This window comes from Sphaeramia orbicularis, chromosome 9 (assembly GCF_902148855.1).
Source record: "Sphaeramia orbicularis chromosome 9, fSphaOr1.1, whole genome shotgun sequence".
Taxonomy (NCBI): Eukaryota; Metazoa; Chordata; class Actinopteri; order Kurtiformes; family Apogonidae; genus Sphaeramia; species Sphaeramia orbicularis.
Window position 1 is genome coordinate 56857242 of NC_043965.1, and position 16579 is coordinate 56873820.

General features: G+C 39.0%; 1 protein-coding gene across 5 annotated transcripts in view; it reads right to left on the bottom strand.

Annotated features, from left to right (window-relative positions):
- The window catches only part of msh3 (mutS homolog 3 (E. coli)), a 200187-nt gene that overhangs the window by 120678 nt on the left and 62930 nt on the right, over positions 1 to 16579 (bottom strand). For all 5 annotated transcript variants that reach the window (XM_030142646.1, XM_030142645.1, XM_030142644.1 and 2 more), the window contains exon 15: positions 4122 to 4309. In XM_030142646.1, coding sequence (XP_029998506.1) covers positions 4122 to 4309 — 188 coding nt within the window. The remainder of the gene's footprint in view (positions 1 to 4121; positions 4310 to 16579) is intronic.

Here is a 16579-nt window from a genome sequence, read left to right on the forward strand (position 1 = left end):
TGTGGACATTTAGTCTGTATAATGTCTATTATTGTGGACATTTAGTATGTATAATGTCTGTTATTGTGGACATTTAGTCTATATAATGTCTATTATTGTGGACATTTAGTCTATGTAATGTCTATTCTTGTGGACATTTAGTCTGTATAATGTCTATTATTGTGGACATTTAGTCTGTATAATGTCTATTATTGTGGACATTTAGTCTATATAATGTCTATTATTGTGGACATTTAGTCTGTATCATGTCTGTTATTGTGGACATTTAGTCTATGTAATGTCTATTATTGTGGACATTTAGTCTGTATAATGTCTATTATTGTGGACATTCAGTCTATATAATGTCTGTTATTGTGGACATTTAGTCTGTATAATGTCTATTATTGTGGACATTTAGTCTATATAATGTCTATTCTTGTGGACATTTAGTCTGTATAATGTCTATTATTGTGGACATTTAGTCTGTATAATGTCTATTATTGTGGACATTTAGTCTATATAATGTCTATTATTGTGGACATTTAGTCTGTATAATGTCTATTATTGTGGACATTTAGTCTGTATAATGTCTGTTATTGTGGACATTTAGTCTATATAATGTCTATTATTGTGGACATTTAGTCTATATAATGTCTGTTATTGTGGACATTTAGTCTGTATAATGTCTATTATTGTGGACATTTAGTCTGTATAATGTCTATTATTGTGGACATTTAGTCTATGTAATGTGTATTATTGTGGACATTTAGTCTATATAATGTCTGTTATTGTGGACATTTAGTCTGTATAATGTCTGTTATTGTGGACATTTAGTCTGTATAATGTCTATTATTGTGGACATTTAGTCTATATAATGTCTATTATTGTGGACATTTAGTCTGTATAATGTCTATTATTGTGGACATTTAGTCTGTATAATGTCTATTATTGTGGACATTTAGTCTATGTAATGTGTATTATTGTGGACATTTAGTCTATATAATGTCTGTTATTGTGGACATTTAGTCTGTATAATGTCTGTTATTGTGGACATTTAGTCTGTATAATGTCTATTATTGTGGACATTTAGTCTGTATAATGTCTATTATTGTGGACACTTAGTCTGTATAATTTCTATTATTGTGGACATTTAGTCTATATAATGTCTGTTATTGTGGACATTTAGTCTGTATAATGTGTATTACTGTGGACATTTAGTCTATGTAATGTGTATTATTGTGGACATTTAGTCTATATAATGTTTATTATTGTGGACATTTAGTCTATATAATGTCTGTTATTGTGGACATTTAGTCTGTATAATGTCTATTATTGTGGACATTTAGTCTATATAATGTCTGTTATTGTGGACATTTAGTCTGTATAATGTCTGTTATTGTGGACATTTAGTCTGTATAATGTCTATTATTGTGGACATTTAGTCTGTATAATGTCTGTTATTGTGGACATTTAGTCTGTATAATGTCTATTATTGTGGACATTTAGTCTGTATAATGTCTATTATTGTGGACATTTAGTCTGTATAATGTCTATTATTGTGGACATTTAGTCTGTATAATGTCTATTATTGTGGACATTTAGTCTATGTAATGTCTATTCTTGTGGACATTTAGTCTATATAATGTCTATTATTGTGGACATTTAGTCTATATAATGTCTATTATTGTGGACATTTAGTCTATATAATGTCTATTATTGTGGACATTTAGTCTATGTAATGTCTATTCTTGTGGACATTTAGTCTGTATAATGTCTATTCTTGTGGACATTTAGTCTGTATAATGTCTGTTATTGTGGACATTTAGTCTGTATAATGTCTATTATTGTGGACATTTAGTCTGTATAATGTCTATTCTTGTGGACATTTAGTCTATGTAATGTCTATTCTTGTGGACATTTAGTCTGTATAATGTCTATTCTTGTGGACATTTAGTCTGTATAATGTCTGTTATTGTGGACATTTAGTCTGTATAATGTCTATTCTTGTGGACATTTAGTCTATGTAATGTCTATTCTTGTGGACATTTAGTCTGTATAATGTCTATTCTTGTGGACATTTAGTCTGTATAATGTCTATTATTGTGGACATTTAGTCTATATAATGTCTATTATTGTGGACATTTAGTCTATATAATGTCTATTATTGTGGACATTTAGTCTATGTAATGTCTATTCTTGTGGACATTTAGTCTGTATAATGTCTATTATTGTGGACATTTAGTCTGTATAATGTCTATTATTGTGGACATTTAGTCTGTATAATGTCTATTATTGTGGACATTTAGTCTGTATAATGTCTATTATTGTGGACATTTAGTCTATGTAATGTCTATTCTTGTGGACATTTAGTCTGTATAATGTCTATTATTGTGGACATTTAGTCTATATAATGTCTATTCTTGTGGACATTTAGTCTGTATAATGTCTATTATTGTGGACATTTAGTCTATATAATGTCTGTTATTGTGGACATTTAGTCTATATAATGTCTATTCTTGTGGACATTTAGTCTGTATAATGTCTATTATTGTGGACATTTAGTCTATATAATGTCTATTCTTGTGGACATTTAGTCTGTATAATGTCTATTATTGTGGACATTTAGTCTATATAATGTCTATTCTTGTGGACATTTAGTCTGTATAATGTCTATTATTGTGGACATTTAGTCTGTATAATGTCTATTATTGTGGACATTTAGTCTATATAATGTCTATTATTGTGGACATTTAGTCTGTATAATGTCTGTTATTGTGGACATTTAGTCTATATAATGTCTATTATTGTGGACATTTAGTCTATGTAATGTCTATTCTTGTGGACATTTAGTCTGTATAATGTCTATTATTGTGGACATTTAGTCTGTATAATGTCTATTATTGTGGACATTTAGTCTATATAATGTCTATTATTGTGGACATTTAGTCTGTATCATGTCTGTTATTGTGGACATTTAGTCTATGTAATGTCTATTATTGTGGACATTTAGTCTATATAATGTCTATTATTGTGGACATTTAGTCTATGTAATGTCTATTCTTGTGGACATTTAGTCTGTATAATGTCTATTATTGTGGACATTTAGTCTGTATAATGTCTATTATTGTGGACATTTAGTCTATATAATGTCTATTATTGTGGACATTTAGTCTGTATAATGTCTATTATTGTGGACATTTAGTCTGTATAATGTCTATTATTGTGGACATTTAGTCTATATAATGTCTATTATTGTGGACATTTAGTCTATATAATGTCTATTATTGTGGACATTTAGTCTATATAATGTCTGTTATTGTGGACAGAGGCAGTAAATCCAGGTGTAGATTACTGCACAAAGGTCAGGATCTGTCCAGTCAGTCCAGCTGGGATTTCCAAGGAGGACAATTAATACTGAACAAACAAGAACTGAAACTATGAATGATGAAAGAGCTGCAGCATCTGAAACTGACCACAGTGAACATGTGACAGATAAACAGAAGCACAGTGCTGCAGTTTCAGTTTCAGTTTGTCTGGTCTGTTATGGATTGGGATTGTCTCTGTCAACTCACCAGATATTTTCTATTAGTAAGTTGTATTTTTTTTTATTTGTATCTATATATATTTTTATATATTTTTACCTCTGCCAGGAAGTATTGTGATCGCTTTGCTTTGCGTGTTTGTTTGTTTGTTTGTTTGTTTGTTTGTTTGTTTGTTAGCAAGATAACTCAAAAAGTTATGGACGGATTTTCATGAACTTTTCAGGAAATGTTGACACTGGCACAAGGAAGAAATGATTACATTTTGGTGGTGATGGGGGGGGGCAGATCTGTCTTGGTGGAGGTCTGCACTCTCCAAGTGCTTTTCTTGTTATTTATATATTCTATATATTTTTACATTTTATTTCTACGTATATTTAATTACTAGAAACTTTAGGCGACCCCATTTCAGTTCCAGGCGACCCCATGTGGGGTCCTGACCCCACGGTTGAAAAACACTGGCTTATTAAAGTTTACTAATGAGCGCCCTTGTTTTGTTTGTTTCGTTCTTGTGTCAGTCTGGAGGATTTTCAGTCTGTGCCTGTGTCAGTAGGCTGTACTTCCTACTGTCACCTTTGCGTTTGGGTGAAGCTGAATACTCACTTGGCAGCCTTTTCATTGAGCACCTTCAGGAAGTTGTGGGCCGGAGCCAGTAGGTGAGGAGTGTCCAAGAGGAGACGACGGAGCAGCACGGAGCGGATCTGGGACTGGATGGCCGGTAGAAGGGCTTCCAGCTCCACAGCCAGATGGGACAGACTGCTACAGATGAGGTAGAACTCCTGTGTGGAAGACTGGAGCACACCGACACATGCATGAGACGGATATTTGAACCAACAGGAACGGCTGATGTTCCTGGACCTCAGTTACAGAGCTGAAGGCGGACATTCCCTAATATCAAAAGAGAAAAGCCAACTGACAAAGCTGACCGACTTGTGCCAGGAGGACAGGGTGAAAGTGACAAAGACGACAGTGGAAAGTTAAACCAAGAATGTGACTTAACCCTTAAAGACCCAAACATCCACCGTCGACCAAAACCACGTCCTGACCTGTACTGTTTAATACCTGCTGATCCACTCATCCTATCAGTACATGTCAGTAACTGGAGTAGAATATAGTTCTTCATCTTTTCATGGTCATCACATGTGACCATATTCAGAGGCAACGTAGTTACCGTGGAAACACCGTCATCTTCTACAACACTGATTCAGTCAAACCCATGGAGGTGGATCAGTGACAGTGGATGGACACACTGGGTTTATGTTCAGTTAACCACAGATTTTGCTTCAAGTCACTTTTTCTTCAGTTTTCTCTGTTTTTTCGTTAATATCCCTCAACTTTAATCTGAGCTTTTATGAACATCTGGAAATACAAGATTTTCACACAAAATAAAAGCAGAGTACAGAAGATTATATTGCAATAAATGGTTATAAATCACTTCAGAAAGGGTACATATAGAGAAAAGAATCATTTGGGAACTGTCACAGAAGTAGCACTGGGTCTTTATGAGTTATGCTACATAGTTTAAAGGTGAGAGCACAAAATAGTTACACACTTTCTGTAAACTTTTGCCTGATGAAATCAAAAATGATTTCCTGCCTTATCCTGAAATTCTGATAAAAATAAAATGTTTTAGGCTAATAAATGAGAAAGACATAACTATTATAATTAATTATTAAGAGTTTCAAGAGTTCCATGAGGTTCCAAATGAATCCCTATCTGTATGTGTGTTTAAAGTTACTGGAACATCCTACTGCATGCAGCTGGTCAGAGCACATCTACGCAACTTACCTACAACTGTTAGTAAATTTAAGGTACAGTAGTTATTGAACATGGATAGAAAAAGGACTGTGTGGCTCAGCTGAGACTAGGGTGACCAGATCCCAACTCACCTGATGAGGGACAAAGACTATGTTTGTGTGGGACAATGTGGACACCAAAGCCTGGAAATAGTCCAAGATATACTAGTCAGCATTTGCTAGGGATCAGTTTTATATTTGCACAATAACCGATGTTGTATAATATTTTGGGTGACTTCATATATTATGTGTGTACTTTGGCTAGTCATGTAAAGAAAAATGGACCAAAAGGTAAAAAAACATACATTTTTATTGCACTTTCTGGCAAAAGGGTGATACAACCCTAGAAATTAGAGTTCACAACAATTACTCTTCCAATTTTGTTTTCACTGAAACCACTCAGAATGTTCGGAAACACATTCGGTGTGATGTCAATAATGTGTGTGGCCACCATCCGCATCCGCAGGCTGTACTCCACTGGGAAAGTACATTTTCAAGTTTCCAGAATTACACCCCCGAATATAGCAAAGTTATAGTCCTGATCCCTAGCAAATGTTGACTAGTGTAACTTAGGAAAAAAAAAAAAAAAAGACATTTTGCCCCTTAGTTGTGTGGACATTATGTTTTGGTCATCTCCCCATCAGGGCTGGACTGTAGAAATTTACACTGGAGATCATTCATATTTACTGAGTTATTGCATCCGTCCACTTCCTATCTCTTATAATGCGGACATTTTTCAAAGTGGCACCAAATCCAGAATCAGATCTGGATCCAAATAATTTCACTGACTTTTGTTGACATCATCATAAAGAAGCTGTATACCAAGTGTGAAGTCAATCAGAACTGGAGTTTAGGAGAAGAAGACGATTGAAATTTTTGTAACGGATGACAGACGACGACAACAGACGACGACAGACGATGACGACAGACGACAACAGACGATGATGACAGACAACGACAACAGACGATGACAACAGACGACAACAGATGATGATGACGGACGATGACAACAGACGACAACAGACGACAACAGACGACGACAGACGACGACAGAAGATGATGACAGACGATGACGACAGACGACAACGACAGACAATGACAGACGACGACGACAGACGACGACGACGACAGACGACGACGACGACAGACGACGATGACGGACGACGACAGACGACGTCAGACAACGACAGATGACGACAGACGCCGCTGCCGGACGCTGCATGACAACAATAGTTTCCATCCTGTGGGCCGGTAAGCCGAACAGGAGCCATAGCGCTGATGATACCGACATGACGGTGCCTTGGCTCATGTCACTGTATAATACGGTGTCATAAATGGTTGATGACGTCCCAGTGGCGTGGTTTACGGCATTAATCACATGCTGCAGGTTGAATGCTGCTCTGTGTCAGCAGCCTGTGTGATGCTGCCTCCCATTATGTCACTGGAGCCACACAGATGCAGGCCATTACACAGTCCCATTTATCCACAGACGGGAAAACGACAATTAAGGACCGTGTGTCAGTGTGTGAGTGTGTGTGTTCTCCGTGGCATTTGACAATTTTATTTAAACAATATATGGGAAGTCAGAAGAAACATGGAAGGAGGGATGAAGCCCTGACCTGGTACTAGCCTTCCTGACATCTGGAGCCCACACACAGGCCGGATGAAGCATCTGACATTTCAAAGATGGGTCCAGTGGGAAATGAGATTGTGTCAGACAATCAGGTAAGAGCCACCGAGGCCACCGCTCCCTGCTGTTAATCAAGAGTGTGCCATAAAAAAGAGAGAGAATGGGGCCTGAGAGACGTGCAGCGCAGGAGGAAACTGTGTTGGTTTGCATTTTTATGCAAAACAAGAAAATGCAGGGGGTTTTTTAAACCAGTGTCAAGATTTTGTAAGTTTTATTCTTTTTCTCCAGCAGTTTTAATGGTCTTACAAAGAGTCAAATATTGCTGCAAGGCCAAGGAATGGCATTCAAATGAAATTGCAAAGAAAATAATTGTGAAGTTCTGTAATAACAGTTCAGAAATATCCGAGACAAAGACAGAAAGGAGGATAATACACATCTGAGAGCTTCTTTCACCATAGTTTTCAATTTGTGATCAATCCAAACTCCTTTGTTTGCTCCAAAACATTGGCGGACCAGTGTTAGTTGGCTTGGCTCACTGTGACTGTAATGTACCTTAACGCTAACACCGCCCACCACAAAACAGAAAGAACAAAAAACCGTTAGCTCAGTTTGTTGGTGCAGCATGGTGCATCCGGAGGAGTCGACTCTCTCCCTCTGTACAAACCAACTGATATCAACTGTTGTATAGTAACAAAAACACAATGATTCATATTTTCAATACACATAACAGAACCATAATTGAGTTTATTACATTGAGTTAGACCCACCCAAGTCCCAAACACCAAACTTCTACAGCCCGTTGTCACGGGGCGAGTGTTACTCCTAGTGCTACACAGTATAAAACTGTTTAGACTGAACATCTGTGGGGGATTATAAAGATAGAACCTGCTTGAAAATATAGTCCAAGGTTTTCAAAGATTTCCTGCTCAGCTCTGTGTCCCATGTCACAAGATGATGACACACATATAAACTGATCAGTGTGATTATACCTCATTATCACAGTCGGCTTTGGAAGGTGATGTTAGAAATAGTATCTGACAGCTGAGCTCTTTGTCATATATCAGTAGCTCACTGAAACAAGTATCACAAGGTTTTCTAGCTCTGCTCCAGAAAGGAGGTAATGACAGTGATGACAGTACAACACTGACGAACAGCAGAGACAGTGGGGCAAAACAGTATTCATCATCCTCTGGTTGTTCCAGTTCTCCTCCTAAAGATGGCAGAGGTCTGTAATTGTCATCAGAGGTCCACTTCAACTATGACAGACAAAAGGAGACAAAACATCCAGGAAATCACACTGTAGGATTTTTGAAGAATTTATTTGTACATTATGGTGGAAAATCAGTATTTGGTCAGGACCAAAAGTTCAACTCCGTCCTTTGTAACAGACTCTTTGTTGTCAGTGCCAGAGGTCAGAGGTCACAGGTTTCCTTCAGTCTTCACAGGTCTGCTCACACTGGAGCTGGTATTTGGTCCATTCCTCCTGCACATCTCCTCTACAACGTTGATGTTTATGGGCTGTCGCTGGGACACACCCACTGTCCACTCCCTCCACAGATGTTCTATGGGGTTGAGCTGTGCAGACTGGCTAGGCCACTGCAGGACCTGGACATGCTTTGGACGGAGCCGCTCCTTGGTTGGCCCATCGGTGTGTTTGGGATCATTGTCATGGAAGACCAGCCACGTTCCATCTGCAATGATCTGACTGATGGAAGGAGGTTTGGGTTCAGATCTCACCATACATGGCCCCATTCATTCTGCCCTGAACACGGGTCAGTGGTCCTGTCCCCTTTGAGGAAAAACAGCCCCAAAGCAGGAGGTTTGCACCCCCATGCTTCACAGGAGGTCTGGTGTTCTGGGATGAACCTCAGCATTCTTCTGCCTCCAAACACCACCAGTTGAGTTTTTACCAAACAGTTCCATTTTGGTTTCATCTGAACACATGATCTTCTCCCAGTCCTCTGGTGGATCATCCATCTGCTCTGGGTCAAACTTCAGACAGACAGGCCAGACATGGACTGGCTTAAGCAAGGGGACACGCCTGACCCTGCAGGAGCAGGAGTCCCTCTGGGCCTAGTGTGGTACTGATGGGAGCCTTTGGTACTTTGGTCCCAGCTCTCTGCAGGTCATTCATCAGGTCCCTCTGGGCCTAGTGTGGTACTGATGGGAGCCTTTGGTACTTTGGTCCCAGCTCTCTGCAGGTCATTCATCAGGTCATTTTGACCCCACAGGATGAGATCTTGCATGGGGCCCCAGATCCAGGCAGATTATCAGTGGTCTTGTATGTCTTCCATTTTCTTCCAGTTGCTCCACAGTTGATTTCTTCACACCAACCTGCTTGTCTATTGTAGATGGACTCTTCCAGCCTGGTGCAGGTCTACAGTTTTCTTCCTGGTGTCCTTGGACAGCTCTGTGGTCTGGTCCATGGTTGAGTTTGAGTCTGACTGTTTGAGGCTGAGGACAGGTGTGTGTTCTACAGAACCAGTTCAGACAGGTGTGTGTTCTACAGAACCAGTTCAGACAGGTGTGTGTTCTACAGAACCAGTTCAAACAGGTGTGTGTTCTACAGAACCAGTTCAAACAGGTGTGTGTTCTACAGAACCAGTTCAAACAGGTGTGTGTTCTACAGAACCGGTTCAGACAGGTGTGTGTTCTACAGAACCGGTTCAAACAGGTGTGTGTTCTACAGAGAACCAGTTCAAACAGGTGTGTGTTCTACAGAACCAGTTCAGACAGGTGTGTGTTCTACAGAACCAGTTCAGACAGGTGTGTGTTCTACAGAACCGGTTCAAACAGGTGTGTGTTCTACAGAACCAGTTCAAACAGGTGTGTGTTCTACAGAACCGGTTCAAACAGGTGTGTGTTCTACAGAACCAGTTCAGACAGGTGTGTGTTCTACAGAACCGGTTCAAACAGGTGTGTGTTCTACAGAGAACCAGTTCAAACAGGTGTGTGTTCTACAGAACCAGTTCAAACAGGTGTGTGTTCTACAGAACCAGTTCAGACAGGTGTGTGTTCTACAGAACCAGTTCAGACAGGTGTGTGTTCTACAGAACCAGTTCAGACAGGTCTCATTAATACTGGGAACCAGTGGAGGACAGAAGAGCTTCTGAAAGCAGAAGGTCCAGCTCTGGGACAGACACAAATCCGGTTTGTTTGTGGGTGACCAAATACTTATTTTCCACCATCATTTACAAATAAATTCTTTAAAAATCCTACAATGTGGGACTTCTGGGGGAACCCATGTGCGAGTCAGACGTGTAATTTTCTGATCCGTCTCAATCGGCCTGAAATCAGCCCCCAAATTGAAAATTTCAACTTGTAAATTTATACAGCAGAGATGAGCGGGGGCAAGTCTCAGAGAGGCCAACAGAGTTTGAAAAATCAACTGACTGGACAGTTAACAATGAAGAGAGTGCAAATGGAAACCTCCGATGATGCAAATGGTGCCGTACTAACTAGCAAAGAAGCTAGCGAACCCAGAGACGAACTACTTCGTGAATTCTACTCCATTTCCAAAGACCTCAAGAACGACATACACACAGCTATCTCCGAACTCAAAGAAGATTTAAGGAAGGACCTGAGAGACGAGATGACAAAGCTAAAACACGAGCTTAACCACAAACTAGAGGAAATGGGAACGACACTTCAAGCTCAAGGCCGGTCTATTAAACAGGCAGAGGAGCGGATTTCTGAAATTGAAGAAAGCGGCTCCATAACTAAAGAGACCCTGCTCTGCCTGCTAAAAGAACAACGTAAACTCAGGCAAAAGGTGACCGATCTGGAAAGCAGGCCCAGAAGAAACAATATTCGGATGTATGGTGCGCCTGAAGACGCTAAGGGTGACTCGATGATCCAGTTTGTGGAAAGTTTACAGACTACGAAGCTTCCCTTACCTGAAGGTATGTCCCTTAAAATCCAGCGGGCCCACAGAGCTTTGGCCCAGAAGCCGGGACCCGACGCTACCCCACGGCCCATCGTTACAAATTTCCTCCAGTTTGACGCTAAAGAAACTGTCCTTAAACTAGCTTGGAAAACGAAAGTCCTTGTTAATAACAAGCAGGTCTTTTTCGACCACAACTATGCCTACGATGTAATGGAGAAGCGCAGATCTTACAGAGGAATTAAAAAAGCACTCAAAGAGCAGGGCATCCGCTTCCAAACTCCATACACGAGAATCCGGATCCACTGGAGCACCGGCCCGCGGACCTATGAGGATGCACAGGCAGCCGCACTGGAGCTGAAAGCGCGGAGGATTCCTGTAAACACGACCAGAGAGGAGCCGGGTTCCAACATGGAGGAGCGGATACTGAACACGTTCCCATGGCAACAGGCAGACCCGGCTGGCAGACCAGGACGAATAGAGACGCGAGTGAGACACAAGCTTCAGGACTTCAGGAGGGCGTCCAACCACCAAACTTCAGGTTTTCACACTATAAAATAACCGGATACACCGGACATAGTAAGGTAACGGTGTCACTCTACCCTCTCATTTAAAAGTTATACAAGAAGCCGACTGAGAATGAGCGTTGTGACTTTATGTTGGACTTATCTAGAGGTTGTGGGATGTACGTGCTGGTCAGTCCCTCCACTACTAGGGAGGGCCCCATCCACTCGGGGGGTTTCAACCCTCTACCTTCCAGCAGGGACTTCAGAGGGGTAATGACTCCTCTAAACTGGGAAGTCTATGGATCTGTTCTAATGTTTTTGGATCTTTGTTATTGTTCTATTTTACAAACAGGGGAGATCCGTTTGTCCATTTTCATTATGAGCGATATATACTCACAAAGTTCATTACTGCATGTATACAATATTCCGTTCAAATCCAACCACTGGGTGATCAACAAAATATGGTAAAGTTAATTTCACTAAACGTTAATGGGCTTCTTAGCCCAATCAAACAGACTAGACTTCTTACAAAATTACAGAGAGAGAATATAGACATAGCATTCTTGCAAGAAACCCATATGACTGGTAAAGAGCACGAGAAACTTAAAAGAGGAGGATTTAAATATGTGTTTGCTTCATCAAATGGTTTAAATCATACAAGAGGGGTTGTCATACTGATCTCTGGAAGAATAATTTATGAACACATATTTACTACTAGTGATAAAGAAGGTAGATTCATAATGATAAAGGGGAGAGTTAATGGGAATTTTTTTACCTTTTATAATGTATATATCCCCCCAGGATCAAAACCCAATTTTTATATACAAATATTAGATAGGATGGTAACAGAAGCCCAAGGGACTCTCGTATACGGAGGAGATTTCAACATCATCTTAAACCCCCGCCTTGATTCTTCAGGAACAAGAATATCTCAAACTCAGAAAACAACCAAGAAAATAAACTCAATGATGCTGGAATTAGGACTCATTGACGTCTGGAGACAGCTGTACCCATCAAACAGAGACTATAGTTTTTTTTCATCTCCACACTCAACATATTCAAGAATTGATTATTTTCTAATGTTTGGTACAGATGTTGGTAAAGTGCAACACTGCCATATTGGAATAATGGATTTTTCTGATCACTGCCCTTTGTATCGATCCTTAATAACTACATACAGGCAGAAACATACCCACTGGAGGTTCAACTCTAGTGTACTGAACAGATGTAGAATTGAACAGTTTTCAAAAGAAATATCCAACTACCTAGAATTTAATGAAAATGGGGAAGTGTCTCCACCCGTCGTCTGGGACGCCTGTAAGCCGGTTATGAGAGGCCAAGTGATTGCTCTAACATCATTTTGTAAGAAACAAAAAACGGAAAAACTCAACCGCCTGCAATATGACTTAGAAAAATTAAAATCTAAACACAAAGACTCGAGAGATCCCAAAACTAAACTAGAAATGACAAGCCAAAGAAATCAAACTGAGGAAACACAAAGACAAGAAATTCAGAAGAAATTAGTATACACTAAACAAAATTACTATGAAGGTGGTAGCAAGTATACAAAATTATTGTCCTATAAATTACGAAAACAACAGGCAGATAACACAATATATAAGATAAGAGACCCTGAATCTAAGGAAATTTACCATCAAATGGAGGACATTAAAGAATGCTTTAAGAAATACTATGAAGATCTATATTCACAACCTCATATCGATAATGACCAGAAAATGGAGACACTATTCGAATCATTAAAATTACCAACCCTTACTGAAGACCAAAATAAAAGACTAATTTCACAAATAACAAAAGAGGAAATTCTATCCGCTATAAATAGGTTAAAAAACAAGAAGTCCCCAGGAGCCGATGGATTTACTGCAGAGTGGTACAAAAATCTAAAAGATGCTCTGATACCTGTTTTGCTAAAAACATTCAACTGGGTTCTGACGAAGGGGGAAATTCCCGAGTCATGGAAGGAAGCAATTATACCAGTAATACCTAAGGGTGGCAAGGATAAACTAGATTGTGCAAACTATAGACCAGTTAGGGTTTTGAACCTTGATTATAAATTATTTACTTCGATTATTGCTAAAAGACTTGAAAAATTTGTGCCTGAAATAATCAATTTGGATCAAACAGGATTTATCTCATCTCATCAGACACATGATAACATTAGAAGATCTTTACATATTATTAGACACGTAAACCTCAATAAAATACTGTCTATGTTGATAAGCTTAGATGTGCAAAAAGCCTTTGATTCAGTCAGATGGAAATTCTTATTTAAAGCTATGGAAAATTTTGGATTCAGCAAAGTAATTATCAAGACAATAGAGGCTTTATATAATAAGCCATTAGCAAAACTGAAAATAAACGCTGAGCTAACTGGCTCATTTGGGCTCGAGAGATCTACAAGAAAGGGTTGCCCATTAAGTCCACTTTTATTTGCAATTTTTATTGAACCACTGGCACAGTGGATTAGACAGAACAACATGATGAAAGGTATAAAAATGGCAGCGGGAGAACAGAAGCTGGCTTTGTTTGCAGACGATGTCCTCGTATACCTCTGGAGCCCAACAAATTCACTACCTGAGCTGATGTCTGCACTGGGGGAATTCAGGTCGTACTCAGGCTATAAAGTAAATGAACAAAAAACCCAGGTCATTAATATTCATTACAACCCCCCTCAGTATCTTTGGTTAAAATATCAATTAGACTGAGACAAAAAATTTGTCAAATATTTGAGAATCATTTTGCCAACTGATGAAACTAAATTAGAAGAAATGAACTACAGCCCACTGAAAAAGGAAGTTATTTTCGACATTATCAGATGGAATTTAATCCCTTATCTGAATATAAGTTCATGCATCGACTCAATTAGAATGAATGTTTTACCAAGACTTCTGTTTCTGTTTCAGCCGGTGCCTATAGAAAAACCAGAACACTACTTTTCAGAGTGGGACAAAATTATTTCACGATTTATTTGGGCTGGAAAAAAGCCAAGAGTAAGATATAAACTCTTGCAACTAGCTAAGGAGAGAGGGGGGTTGGCCCTTCCATGTTTAGTGGACTATTACAAAGCTGCTCAACTGAGACCACTGATTGGCTGGTGCAAGCCCAACCACAGATCTAGATGGAAAGAGACAGAGAACACAATGGGGAGGGGTCTACCAGTTAATACATTAATAGGAGACCCCTCATTAAGCACCCATCTGACGGACTCTGGCAACCCATATATAATGAGCTCATTAAAGACATGGAAGGGACTAATTAAAAATATCAAATGGAGGGGAGGACTCAAATTTTACAGTGGTTTGCTTATGATCTGGAATTCTTACCCAGTAAATATGACTTGAGCTTCAGAGGTTGGACTGCACATGGTCTTACAACGTACTCTACACTCCTAGGAAAAGGTACAATGTTAACCTTCCAGAACCTTAAGGACAATTATAATCGACAAAATCAGGACCATTTTAGGTATCTACAAATCAGAGACTTTATTAGGAAAAAATTTTTTAGAGATCATACGACGATTGGAGATGAAATTCTGGATATTTTCCAAAAACCTTATATCGATGGTACCTACTAAAAGATTATTTCTAGACTGTACCGAGCTCTGCAGAATATAAAGGGAGACCGTATTCTGGACATTAAAACGAGATGGGAATCAGAGGGCAACCTCACGATAACACTGGACGAATGGGACAGAATCTGCAGACAACAATGGACGACAACAAGCTCCCCCTCCTGCAGGGAATACAGCTGGAAGAACTGGACTGGATTCTTTTGTACCCCAGTACAGAAAGCTCAGTCCTCTGACCAGTCTGCATGCTGGAGGTCCTGTGGAAGTACGGTGGAAAACCACTTCCATATCTTCTGGGATTGTCCCTCAGTGATTCCATTTTGGAGACGTGTCCATGGCCTCCTGGAGGCGGTTCTGAAGTTTAAAATTTGTTTTGACTTGAAGACCATGTATCTCAATGATTTAGAAGAACTCAAGTGTAGTAAGAGTGATAAATGGTTATTGAGATGACTGTTACTGGCAAGTAAGAAGACTGAACAGAAAATGGCTGAAAAGACACATCCCCACTATAAATGACTGGACTGATGTAGTGTCCAATATATATGTCATGGAGAGAATCACATTTAATTGAAGATGTAAAACTGATATTTTTACTGAAAATTGCTCAAAGTGGCTCACTGATATTGTAACTGTGAGACCGGACTTTGTATAATTTCAAAAGATCATCAAACTTTAAAAACATACTATGGGTATACGAGTATAGTGATGCATGTGTGTGATGGATGTATATGTGGACAAGATGCTGCTCTAAGGCTGGACTCTCCCCCTGTTGTTTGTTTGTTCTGTAGTGTTTTGTTGGTGTAAGTATTTGTGTTGGTTTTTTTCTCAAAAACAAAATAAAAAGTAAAAATTTTTTTTTTTTTTAAATCCTACAATGTGATTTCCTGGATGTTTTTTCTCATGTTGTCTCTCATAGTTGAAGTGTACCTCTGATGAAATGTACAGACCTCTGTCATCTTTAGTAGGAGAACTGGAACAACCAGTGGATGAATAAATACTTTTTTGCCCCACTGTAGAATTACAAAAGGAACGACTCCAACCCTTAACTGATCAACTGTCGCAGGTTTGGTGAACAAATGCCAAATGATTTCCAACTCAGAAACAAAATGATGACGGACAGATGGACAGACAAACTGATCACTACACTGTTACCCATGAACTTAGAATATAATATGTGTACTTTTTTTTTTTAAAAGATTGTGATAATGTAATATATCATTGCTAGATAAAGTGTAACTGGGGCTCAGTGTGATTACAGATGTGTATCAGTGTATATAATTTGGCCCCTCCTGCTCCCTGATGCCCTGCCTATCCAGGGATTCATTTTGAGACTTAACTTTCAATCCTTTCAAAAACTTTTCAAAAATGTGTTTATTTGGAAATCAGCCATCAAACTGTGCACTGCATCTCTGCTGATGGTAAAGAACGAGTATGAAATCTGAAAAGAATGGAGTGAATAGTGTCTGAGAGTCAGAAAGTAGAGTTTTAAAATACAAAACGAAGAAATGGGACTGAGACAAAAACAAATTTGAAAAAGTAATTTATTGAAAACAACAGTTAAACTGAACTAGTCTGTTCCTCAGCCCATCAAAAGTTTCAGACCACAGCCTTAAAAGACCAGATGTGTGCCTAAATGTGGATTCAGTGTCATTTAGTG